The following is a 12855-nucleotide window of genomic DNA, read 5'->3' as shown; positions in this document are numbered from 1 at the left end:
ACAGATACAGTCTTGTCTTTTCTAAGACAACCTGATATCTCATATTGATTTACTTTTAGATCTGGTAAAATGTTACCATAAGCATTCCTCATGAGTCAAAAATTCTACCACAGAACTATCCATGTTACAAAATAAATTAATTTTTTACAAAACAAAATTTTTTTCTTCAAATGCTACAGCTCTTTTATTATCTCTTTTATATGAAACTTTCTCTTTCTTTTTCTTTCTTTTCTTTCTTTCTCTTTCTCTCTTTTCATCTCTCTTTGCTTCTCTCCTTTTCTTCTCTCCTCTTCTCTTCTATCCCTCTCTTCTCTCCTTTCCCTTCTCCTCGTTTCCCCTCCCCCCCCCTCTCTCCTCACTTTTGACAGGGTCTCACTCTGTTGTCCAGGCTGGAGTGCAACGGCACTCTGTAGCCCCAACCTCCCAGGCTCACTGTAATGGCTCACTGTAGCCCCAACCCCCCAGGCTCAATCAGTTCTCCCACCTCAGCCTCCAGAGTAGCTGGGACTACAGGTGTGTACCACCACACCCAGCTAATTTTTGTGTGTTTGTATAGACATGTTTTTGCCATGTTGCCCAGGCTGCTCTTGAACTCCTGGGCTCAAGCAATCCACCGGCCTCAGCTTCCCAGAGTGCTGGGATACAGGCATAGCCACTGCACCCAGCCTGTATCTGTAGTTTCATAAACCTTCATAACCTCTCCCATGAGCTTGACTCCCAGCCAAATGCCTGCTTGACATCTCTACTTAGATGTTTTATATGCGTACTCTGTCTGAGCTTCTTCACACAGAATTCTTGAATTCCCACCATGTACCTAACACCCCTTGCGGCCTTCTCTGTCTCGATAAATGTCACAACTACCCAGAGTGTGGCTAAAATGAACAATTTAGGTGACTCTTCCATTCCTTTCTACTCCTACTACATCTCCATCACAACATCTGACAGTCCTGCCTTCAAAATACATCCCAAGTCCATTCAGTTCTCTCCATCACCACTGTTTCCACCTTCATCCAAGCCATCATTATCTTCTAAATGATTACTGTAACTCCCCTGCTTCCACTCTTTCCTATCATATTGCATTCTTATAAAGTGGCCAGAGTGATCTTTAGAAACATAAACCCAGTAATTCAATATTCGTTCTTTGCACTAGAATAAAATCTCTCAGCTCCTTACTGTGGCCTAACCGTGCATGATCTGATGCCCACCTGCTTCGCTGGCCTAATTTCATACCACCTCCACTAGAGATACACTGGTGTGTTTTCACCTGGGGCCATTGCAATTATTTTCCCCGAAGAGTTTTTTTGTGGTTGGTTACTTGTCATCATCCAGGTCACAAATGTCACCTCCCCCCAGAATCCTCCCCTGAACCACCTATTTAAAGTGGTTTCCTCCAGTCCCAGCTACTTGGGAGGCTGAGGCAAGAAGATTGCTTGAGGCTGGGGGGTCAAGGCTGCAATGAGCTGTGAAGGCACCACAGCACTCCAGCCTGAGCAACAGAGCGAAACCCTGCCAAAAAAAAAAAAAAAAAAAAAAAAGAAAAGAAAAAAAGAAAGAAAGAAATAGTAAATCCAAGAAGGGCTAGGAAAACCAGCTAATTTAACTTGTTAAGAATTGCATGTGAAGAATGGAATTCAGAAGTAAAGCATACATTAGTGAGGGGACATTATTCTCATCTGTTTTTCCCAATTCCTGAGTCTTTTTGGTGGGTGGTTTTGCATAGAGATGTCCAGAAGCTGTCTTGTCAAGACCTTTATCAATCCAGTCTTACAAGACTACGAGGGAAGGAGAGAAGTTAGATGTACTTTGAGCCTTGATGACTGGTTGTGAAGCATCAGAAGGGAGTGATCTGAAAGGTGGAGAGAGCAAGTTAGCAAGTTGTCCAGGAGGAGGAGCCCTTCACATACCTGTCAGCACTGACTCTAGCGAAGGGGACCAGGAAGAGGAAGGATGAGTGGTCTCTTGGTTCTCTGAGGTTATTCTGTGACATGGGTTCACTTTTATTCTTATAACCAAATATCATCTTTAACACATCACTAGAAAAGACTTGAGATAGTAGTGTTTTAAGCAGAGAATGGTTGCTTTCTCTTTAATTTCCTAAGTTTCCCAAAAGTAGAAGATACTAAAGGAGTTTCTTTTGTCATAAATATATGTGATATAAAATTTACCATTTTATTCACATTTAAGTGTGTAGTTTCAGATGCATTACATACATTCAAATTGTTGTGTAACCATTGCCACTATTCATCTCCAGGACGTTTTCAACATTCCAAACTGAAACTCTGTTCCATTAGGTAATAATTCCCTGTTCCCCACTCCTTCTGGCTGCTGGTAACCACCCATTCTATTTTCTGCCTCTATGAAGTTGACTATTCCAGGTACCTCATGTAAATAGAATCATGCTATGTTTGTGTTCTGTGTCTGGCTTATTTCATACGGTATAATGTCTTCAGAGTTTAGGTTGTAGCATGAATCAGAATTTTTTTCCTTTTTATTTTATTTTATTTTATTTTTTATTTTTGAGACAGAGTCTCACTCTGTCACCCAGGCTGGAGTGCAGTGGTGTGATCTCAGCTCACTGCAAGCTCCGCCTCCCGGGTTCACGCCATTCTCCTGCCTCAGCCTCCCGAGTAGCTGGGACTACAGGCGTCTGCCACCACGCCCAGCTAATTTTTTGTATTTTTTAGTAGAGACGGGGTTTCACCGTGTTAGCCAGGATGGTCTCAATCTCCTAACCTTGTGATCCGCCCGACTTGGCCTCTTCCTTTTTATTTTTTAAATTTTATTGACATAATTATATTTATGGGCTACATGGTGATGTTTTAATACATACAATGTATAGTGATCAAATCAGGGTAATTAGCATTTCTATCATCTCAAATGCTTATCATTTGTTTGTATTGGGAACATTTGATATCCTCCTTCTAGCTATTTGAAGCTATATATTATTGTTAGCTATAGTCATCCTACAGTGATATGGATACTAGAACTTATTCCTTTTATCTAGCTGTAATTTTGTATCCTTTAACAAATCTCTGCCTATTCTCTCATTCCTTCTTAAAGCTGAGTAATATTCCACTGTATGTGTATACCACATTTTGTTTATTCATTCATCCATCGATAGACACAGGTTGTTTCCACCTTTACCTATTGCAAATACAGCTGCTATGAACATGGGTGTACAAATATCTCTTCATGTCTCTGCTTTTAGTTCTTTTGGGTATATGCCTGGAAATGGAAATGCCAGATCATATGGTAATTCTGTGTTTAATCTTTTTGAGGAAAATACTCAAGAGATTTTAAACCCACAAGCCTATTGGACAAAAAGTTCATGTATTTATTGCTTCATATATGTCATATAGTATATTAGGCGTCAGAGAATGGAAATAAATGGGACAAGGCTCCTCTCAAGAAACACAGAGCCTTAGGATGTGGGACATAGTCAATAGATGCATAAGCAATTAGCTATTATACACTGTGTTCAATTCTGTAATAAGATATGTATAGATAACTGTGGGAGTGCATCATAATAATAGTGATTTCTAGTGTTTCTGAAGATAAAATCTGATTGGATGTTGTCTGAGACAAATTCTACTGAATTCTGATTAATAGTGGATCATGCAGTATAGAAGTTCTGGTGTTCAAGTTTTTGTTGCACGTTTGGTTTTTTAATAGCTAACTGAATCCTACATGTCTCTCTTTTGTTTTATCTTCCTCTAGTGGTTTTTAATTGCCAACAGATCCTACAAAGTCAGCGCAGCAAGCTCTTTTTTCTTCAGTGGTGTATTTGTTGGAGTTATCTCTTTTGGTCAGCTTTCAGATCGCTTCGGAAGGAAAAAAGTCTATCTCACAGGTAATCTATTAGAGTATTCATAAACTGGATGAGAGGGCTTATTTCTCTAAGATTCTTAGGGAAATAATAAGGGGACTATTTCCTTAAGGTTCTCCGGGAATTGGCATATGGACACAGAGCTGATCTTTATTACCCTGGCAAGAGGCCAAACTGCAGCTCGAGTGCTTCTGGCCAGGCACTTTTAAGTTACTAGCCCACCTAGTTAAAGTCAGATATTTGTGTTCTAAACCTTTCATAGGTGATGGTGCTTTCTCCAACCCCCAAATTTTAGTTTATGCCATGTTGCTAAGGAGAGAAGTAAAAGACTGTGACAGTGTACTAGGCCCATTTCCTTATATCTCTCTGTGTTGATTCATTTCAAATGAGCTTTGTAGGACTTGGCATAGTGCTCTTGACAAGCTGAGTGTGAGCAAGGATTTTTCATTTTCCAGCATTATTGTGAATAATTGAAAATTGTCTGTGATTGACAGAAATCATGTAATAAAGTAAACCTTATGGTTTTTTAAAAAAATAGTTTCCAAGAGAAGCTGTTAAAAAAAAAACAACAAAAAAAACACAGCTGGCTGGGCACGGTGGCGCATACCTGTAATCCCAGCACTTTGGGAGGCCGAGGTGGGTGGATCACAAGGTCAGGAGATTGAGACCATCCTGGCTAACACAGTGAAACCTCGTCTCTACTAAAAAATACAAAAAAAAATTAACCAGGCGTGGTGGCGGGCACCTGTAGTCCCAGCTACGCAGGAGGCTGAGGCAGGAGATTGGTGTGAACCCAGGAGGCGGAGCTTGCAGTGAGCAGAGATTGTGCCACTGCACTCCAGCCTGGGTGACAGAGTGAGACTTCGTCTCAAAAAAAAAAAACAAAAACCAAAAGAAAAAACACAAAAACAGCTCAGAAAATTTAAGTTTATAAACATTTATTTTATAAGCTAATGAATATAATTTATTACTTTCATCAAATGCTAGTTTGCCTCTGGATTATTGAATATTGTTCTCTCTTTCTAGGTTTTGCTCTTGACATCTTATTTGCAATTGCAAATGGATTTTCCCCCTCATATGAGTTCTTTGCAATAACTCGCTTCCTGGTGGGCATGATGAATGGAGGGATGTCGCTGGTGGCCTTTGTCTTGCTTAATGAATGTGTGGGCACCGCTTACTGGGCACTTGCAGGTACTACTTAAATCATGCAGCTCTGGACTGGGTGAGCAGCTCCAGAAAATCTTATAGGGACCCAGTTTAATCCTAGAGTCTGGAAATGCATTTGGACTTGAGGTACTTTATCCAACTATTAGATTTGCTTTTCTGATTTTGTTCTGTATGACCCTGAACAAGTCATTTTATTAATATTCCTCTGTAGACAGTCTTCCTGGTGTCCTGCCTCACATGTGAGCTTGCCATCCGCCTCATGGACTGCCTACAGATTACTGTGGAGAGTATTGATTTCCTCAGAAGGACACTAGCAAATTTTTACAACTTAAACTGAAAAATAGTGCAGATGTAGGAAATACTAGAAACTCCTTTCTTACAGCCTTTTTATTTTAGTTTGTTAAATTTTTGTTTCACAGCCCTTTTTTGTTTTTACTGCTCTCAAGTCAACATAGTACTATTGTAGCATTTCTTTATTGATATTTAATTTCCAAAATTGAGACTGAATTATTTTTGACTATCCCATTATTTTCTCAAGAACTACATAGATAGCAAAATAAATGATTTTAAAAGGTTATTTAATTTCAAATATTGTCATAAGAGAAGTAACTGTGTCTAAGACTTTATAGACTTAGGTTTGCAATGATAACTTTTTGTTTCTTTTACTTTCATTCACTTGACAATGATTGAATGTTTCCCATGGATGTTCTTATATGGATATGGGAAACAGGTTGACCGTGTGACTGATGGAAATGTGTCTTTGGGAGGATCTATATGAGAAGGCCATTTCTTAGAACCTGATACACAGTGCCAGCCATCTCTTATGTACCAGCTACCATGCTAGGCATTTGACATCCATCTGTAATATTCCTGGAGCTTACAAGTTAAGGATTTCTACCTTCATTTTGTGGATGATGAAATTGAGCCTTTGAGAGGTGAGGTGACATGCCTGTTTTCAGCAGCTGATAGCTGACAGGGCCAGAACTGTAACCTGGGTCTTGATGATACTCAGGTCATCCTTCCACTGTTCCCCAAAGACTCTCCTCTTGGAACTTCAGCATGTCACCTCATGTGAGTGCTGGCCTGGTCAACCTGTTATTTCTAACTGGTGTTGTTTTTGAAGTTGTATGGGCTATTGTATCAAACTGGAAGACACAAGGCTAAATAAAGTAGACTTGTGGTCTGTTTGCATCTCCACTAAACAGCTGTCGAGCAGAAGGATCCATAGGGTTGGATCAGTTAGAACTAGGCTGGAGAGGAAGAGACACCAGCTCCATCCTCTCCAGACAGGCTTCCTGCTGGTCTCACACAGTGTTGCCTTAGGATTCACCTTGTCTGTAGCAACTTCTAAAGTCTTTTTGGAACCGGTCCTAAGCTGGGATGAGTGAAAAAGCTTCCTCTGAGTCTTCAATTTGCATTGAGACTTTAGGGTCATTTTTCTGAATAGTATGGCCAATTTCCTGGGACTTTCTAAGAAGTTGGTAATGATGGTGATCATGCCTGCTCCCTGTATCCAGGGAAGGGATAAAGGCACTCTCTCCTTTGATTTCAGTTTTCCTGAGGTCCAAAATTGTGCTCATGTAGAACACCATGAATACATATTTTTCTTGTACCTCTTAACATTTCTCCATTAAAGTATTTATATTTGATTTTAGTTTTTGCATGAAGATGCTCTTTTATAAAAGACGTATGCCACTCCCACCCTGCCAGATTATCTAAGTATTTTTCCTGTCATGTTGCATGTGTTAGGGGAAAGGACCAACCCTGGTCTCTTGCTCTCTTGCTAGTTGCCTAAAGCCAGTGAAAAGAGTCCCCCTTGGAGTGTTTTGACCTCTCATTCTTATCCTTGATGCTGGGTTAAGATGAGACTATCAAAATTTCTGTAGCAAAGTGAAAAGGGAGAGAGGAAGAAAAACTGTAACAGTGAAACCACATGGTTGCCAAATTCAATGTGAAATTCAGAGCAAGTGTGAGAGTTCCCTGAAGACCAGTACACAGCCCTGCACCCAGGACAAAGTAAGGCTCTGATAGCACCTGGAACTTTTTTTGAGTAGCTTCCTTCCCTCTCTGATGAACCGAGGTCTTCCCCAGGGTTTTGTCCTTGGTCTTTCTTTTCAAGCTGGTTTCTTTCCAGAATGATGTTATCTAAACCTGTGGCTTCAAATATGCTTATGAATTGCAAGAAGTCAGAGAAAACCCTAAATGTTCAGCAATAGGGGATTTGCTGGAAATAGCCTGATTATTTGGCAATGAAAATTAGTTTGAAAAATTATGCTTATTACAAAATAATATTTGCAATATGTAAAAAACAATATGTAAACATATACCAAAAAGCACAAGTACAAACTGCAAGCATCCATTTTTGACCAGTTTGCAGTGTAGTACTTAACAAAAAGGATTTCCGGCTAATTCACTGAAAATTATTAAGAACTGAAAAACAAAAAATACTGAAGCTGTGAAAAATTCCATATTAATATATTTATTATCTGTTTTCTTATATTAATGTCTCATATAACAATTCATGTTCATTGTAGAAATAATTAAGAAATATATGCACACGTCATCAAACTAAAGAATACATGTAGTCCTATTCCCCTAGAGACGACCATGGTTAACATATTGCTATGTATGCTTCCAGAGCTTTTCCTTTGCATGTCTGTTACACAGCATTCATTTATTAAACGGATTCTGCCATGTACCAGACACTGCTTTTTTTAGATAAAAAGGTGGAAAAGACAGGGATGATTTGGGGAAGGTTCTTGCTCTCATGGAACTTATGCTTTACTTAGGAAAGGTGGAACAAATTGATAATTTCTGAAAATTAGAAGTACAATGAAGAAAATGAAGCAGGGTAATGGGCTAGATAGTAATTGTGGGGAGTAACTATATTAAATAGGATAGTTAGAGAAAACCTCGATGTGGATGTTTGATCTAAGACATGAATGATTAGGAGGACCTAGGCCTGTGAAATTCTGGGAGAAGAATATTCTAGCTAGATGGAATGGCAAAGACCCAGGCCTTGAAGCAGGAAGGAACTTCTTTGAAAAGTTTTGAAAACGTTCTCATGACTACAGGGTAGAGAGTTAAGGAAAGAGTGAAGTAACTGGGAGGGACCAGATGATACAGGGCCTGTGATGGGCCAAATGAAGAATTTGTTTTTTACTTGAAGTACAGTGGGAAGCCAGTGGGGCATATTAAATACAGGAGTGCTAGGGTCTCATATACAGAAAGATTACTCTGGTAGGTACAGAAATTGAGGGATCATTTAGTAGGCTGCTATAGTTGGCCACATGAAACCAGTAGTAGGTTAGACAAGATGGAAGCAGTGGAGAAGAAAGAGGATGTGTCTGAGCTGGATTTTGGTGGGAAAGTGACTTGCTAAAGGACCAGTAGAGATGGGGAGAGCAAAATAACTCAAGGAGACTTCATGGTCTGTATTTGAAAACTAGATGGATTACTGGTACCATTTACAAAAATGAAGTCATAAGTATATACTATTTTCTAACCTGCTGAAATTTAGCTTTTACTAGTGCAAACTGAGCAGGAATAGCAAAGTTGAAATTAATTAAAAATAAGCAGAGAATAAATTTTAAAATAGGCATGGTACTTAAAGGCATATACATGGTTATAAAGCCACCTATGATACTCCAGAAAAGGTGACTTGAAATGTTTATTTTTATTAATTTTTCTTAATTATTAATTATTAATTTTAATTAATTAATTTTTATTAATTAAACCAAATAACATAGAGCCTTATTATATTCATCTCTACGCTTTCTCCCTGTTGTCATTTACAGGCATATATGTTCAGCTTCTTGCTGGACATTAGATATGAATATTTATTGACTCCTTAAATAAAAATTATTACTTTCTTTCCATCTAAAAGCTACATTATTTTCTGGGACCTCTGCCTATGTCGTCACAGTATTTAAGGTCACCAAACTAGATAACTTTGAATCATTTCTTCTTGTCCATCATGTCCAGTTGATGCCAGATCTTACTGATTGTGACAGAGACTCAACTCTAATGAGCTCATATATAAGGGAAAATCATTTGGTTAGGATAACTAGACCATGAAGAGCCAGGCGTTGAAGATGCCCAGAACCAGAATTCAGATGCTTCTCATTTCAGCTCCCCATCCTCTCTGAGAAGCTTCCTCTGCGTAGTCACAGACAGGGCCCAGCAGCTCCAAGTCTAGTATTTAAAATCTTGGGTAAGGCCTCTGATCGGCTCAGCTGATTGGGGTCACCCTGCAGTTAGAGGAACTATACTTGGCAGGCCTCATTTGAACCACAGAGATTAAGTCAGGGAAGTCAGTTCTCCAACAGCCGGTGGGGCATTCTTGGAATTAGGAAGGAGAACCAGGTAGCAAATATTCTGTGATAGATTCAACAGGAGGCTTTCAGATGGCTTTTTTTTTTTTTTTGAGGTTAATAAATAGAAGGGCTAAATCCAGATTACATTAGGACAATATCCAACATTTGTATAACATGCATTATTTCATCTGAAAGTAATAAAAACTACCCTTTGAGGTAGGCACTATTATTTCTGTTTCACCAATAAGAAAACTGAGGCTCAGGGACATTTAGTGATTTGCCCAAGGTCAGAGTAGTATGTAGCAGAACTAGGATCTGAACTTGGTCCCTCTGAAACCATCCCATCCTCTGGGCTTTCTTGTTTTTGCCTACATTGTTGTCAAGGGATACTGAGTGCTCAGGACTATTCTGAGCAATGACAGACAAGAAGTCTTATTCTTGGAAGCCAGGTGCTGTTTGACCTATAGCAGTGAACGTGTAGTAGCTATTGACTGTCTTAAATTTCCAGGAAACTCGCACTGTCCTCATCCCACTACTCATTGGACCACATATTCTGAACATGCTGTCACATCAGCTTCCCTTTCTAGCTCTCCCTTTCCTCACTAGGTCAAACAGTATACAAGCCATTACTTATTTGTTATAAAGTAATAAGCAATGGATAGGAATCAAAGAAAACCCATGTATCACAAGATTATTATTTTTGTAACAAGATCAACAAAGTTTTGTCACTGCGGAATGCCCACAGAAATTGCCTTTCCATAGAGGGGAGATAGAAGAGAGGAATGGTGCAGAACCTGGGCACAAGTCCTGGCCCTGCTACTTACAGCTCTGTGTCCTTAGGCAGCTTCATTTAACCACTCTGAGCTATTTTACACTTCAGTATATGGTTGATAATGGTACTTACTTTATAGGACAATGTATGTGAAACCATTATGCTTAATAAATAATAGCTATTACTACCACTAATAGCAATAGTGGCAGTTATAGAAAGTGTATAGAATTTGCAAGAATATTGGGTATAGAATTTGCAAGAATATTGGGCAAGCCTGTGGGTTTAATACCCATCTCAATATTTATTTCAAAAAGCGTAAGGTTCTTTACAATTCCATGGTTGATATTTTTCCATCATCGTGCTGACAAAAATCCATGCTTAAGGGAGCTTATTTTCTACTTGGGAAAGACAGGAAACAAATAAATACAAAATGTCATGTATTCTATAGTAATACATTAAGTAGAGAAGGCAGTAGGGAGAATTGGGAGAGTGAGTTGTGCTTTAAGAAACTTCGGCTGGGCAAGGTGGCTCACGCCTGTAATCTCAGCACTTTGGGAGGCTGAGGTGGGTGGATCACAAGGTCAGGAGTTAAAGGCTAGCCTGGCCAAGATGGTGAAACCCCATCTTTAATAAAAATACAAAAAAAAAAAAAAATTAGCCGAGCATGGTTGTGGGCGCCTGTAATCCCAGCTACTTGGGAGGCTGAGGCAGAGAATTGCTTGAACCTGGGAGCCTGGGAGATGGAGGTTGCAGTGAGCCGAGATCTTGCCACTGCACTCCAGCCTGGGCGACACAGCGAGATTCTGTCTCAAAAAAAAAAAGGAAAGGAAGGAAAGAAAAGAAAAGAAAGAAACTTCAAGGGCAGCATGTGTGATAAAGATTAAGTTTCTGGTATTGCAATAACCTCATGACCTAAAAACCATATTACCCATATGGCAAAAATATTTCCAAGCCTCAGCCAGAGGTTCAGGCAAATGTCAGTACAACAGGCAATACAGAAAGCATTTAGACAAATTCTTAAAATTTATATGTTCCCATATAGTTTGTATTTTTCGTCTGTCTTCCCTTTATTTCCACTAATTTTCTGGCCTCTATGATACTTTCATTCTCTGATGTTCAACTTAGTATAGATTTTTTTTTTCTTTTCTGTTGTGCCTCTTATACTTGCCAGCATAGGGCTGACATCTCACCAGAAAGAAATTGTCTCTGTAACTTGGGGTTGGAAATGGTGCTGCAGATGGTGCTTTCTCCAGTGACAGTTCTGTTTTCCCTGAATTAGGATCGATTGGAGGCCTCTTCTTTGCAGTTGGCATTGCCCAATATGCCCTGTTAGGATACTTCATCCGCTCCTGGAGGACCCTAGCCATTCTGGTTAACCTGCAGGGAACGGTGGTCTTTCTCTTATCTTTGTAAGTAGTTTTTCCTCTTAGAGTTTTAATTTAAAAAGCCAAAGCAATGTCTTAAGAGGATGTGGGTCAATGAGCAGCATTATTCCCTTTCAGGAGCTTGCCTGCACTGACTTTGGTGAAGAACTAAATTCTGCAAGTGCTCCAATTCTTGGCAGCTCCTGGGAAGAGAGATGCTTAATTAATTCAGAATGCAGGTATCCCTTGTTTAAAGTAACCTCTCAATACACTGCATTGTAACCTTCACATTGTTGGCATAGGCAACCAATTGCTTTTTTAACCTAATACCTCAACCTTAAAGGTCTTCAGGCTGGGTCACATTATGTGCTAGGTGTGTGACTGAGGTATGATTTTGTAGAACAGCGTATTCATATTGGATATGTAGTGACAACTGTTCATCCTACAGATTAGTGTCATTTCAGGGCCCCTAAACGTTGACTCTGGAAGAGTCTTAGATGTAGGAGAAATCCTTAGAGTGCAGGGCCTCATAGCAGTGTCAGGATGATTTCCTGGTCAGGGAAGGACTGTATAAATGACTGCCCAAGGGTGTCATACCATGGCCCTCTAAGACACCCAGATGTTACAAGGCAAGGCAAGCCACCAACTTAGTAAGCCCATTTCCCCAGAAGTTTTTTTTTTTTTTTTTTTTTTTTTTGAGACGGAGTTTCACCCTTGTTGCCCAGGCTGGAGTGCAATGGTGTGATCTCGGCTCACCGCAACCTCTGCCTCCCGGGTTCAAGTGATTCTTCTGCCTCAGCCTCCCGAGTAGCTGGGATTACAGGCATGCGCCACCATGCCCGGCTGATTTTGTATTTTTAGTAGTGATGGGGTTTCTCCATCTTGGTCAGGCTGGTCTCAAACTTCTGACCTCAGGTGATCCACCCGCCTCAGCCTCCCAAAGTGCTGGGATTACAGGCGTGAGCCACTGCGCTTGGCAGAAGTTTTTAAGTGGTATGTGAAAGGCTTTTCTTCCCTGAGATATCAGATCTCTGATGGTAATTATCAAAATCTTTGACATAAACAAAATTTTCAGCCAGTATTTCCTGCCTTCATCTATGCCATAAAGTGAAGGAGACCGGTAATAGTGTTTTAATTCTGACAGCTCTTTAATTTATTTACTCTTTATCCGGGGTCTAAATTGAGATTTGGTGGGGACTAAACTGAAATTTTTCATACATTTTTGAAAGCAAGAGAATGTTAAGTGCAAAAATGAATAGAGTAGAAGTAGCCTATATTTTAAAAATAAAATTTATTAAATGTATTTTTAGTTATATGAATTTGAGTGAGATAATTTTATTAGAAGAGGAAACTAATATGATTTTATTAACTTGTATATTGTCAATTTTTGAAAGTAATAAATGGGTGCCT

The 12855-nt window shown here is 39.5% G+C and overlaps 1 protein-coding gene across 3 annotated transcripts in view; it reads left to right on the top strand.

Moving 5' to 3' along the window:
• The window catches only part of SLC22A15 (solute carrier family 22 member 15), a 90213-nt gene that overhangs the window by 38645 nt on the left and 38713 nt on the right, over window positions 1-12855 (top strand). For all 3 annotated transcript variants that reach the window (XM_002810376.5, XM_009245846.4, XM_054529095.2), the window contains 3 exons: window positions 3718-3850; window positions 4853-5017; window positions 11361-11490. In XM_002810376.5, the coding sequence (XP_002810422.1) occupies window positions 3718-3850; window positions 4853-5017; window positions 11361-11490 (428 nt within the window). The remainder of the gene's footprint in view (window positions 1-3717; window positions 3851-4852; window positions 5018-11360; window positions 11491-12855) is intronic.

The sequence above is a fragment of the Pongo abelii genome, chromosome 1 (assembly GCF_028885655.2).
Source record: "Pongo abelii isolate AG06213 chromosome 1, NHGRI_mPonAbe1-v2.0_pri, whole genome shotgun sequence".
In the NCBI taxonomy this organism is placed as follows: Eukaryota; Metazoa; Chordata; class Mammalia; order Primates; family Hominidae; genus Pongo; species Pongo abelii.
The sequence above is the reverse complement of the archived record's forward strand: the minus strand, read 5'-3'. Positions and strand labels throughout refer to the sequence as shown.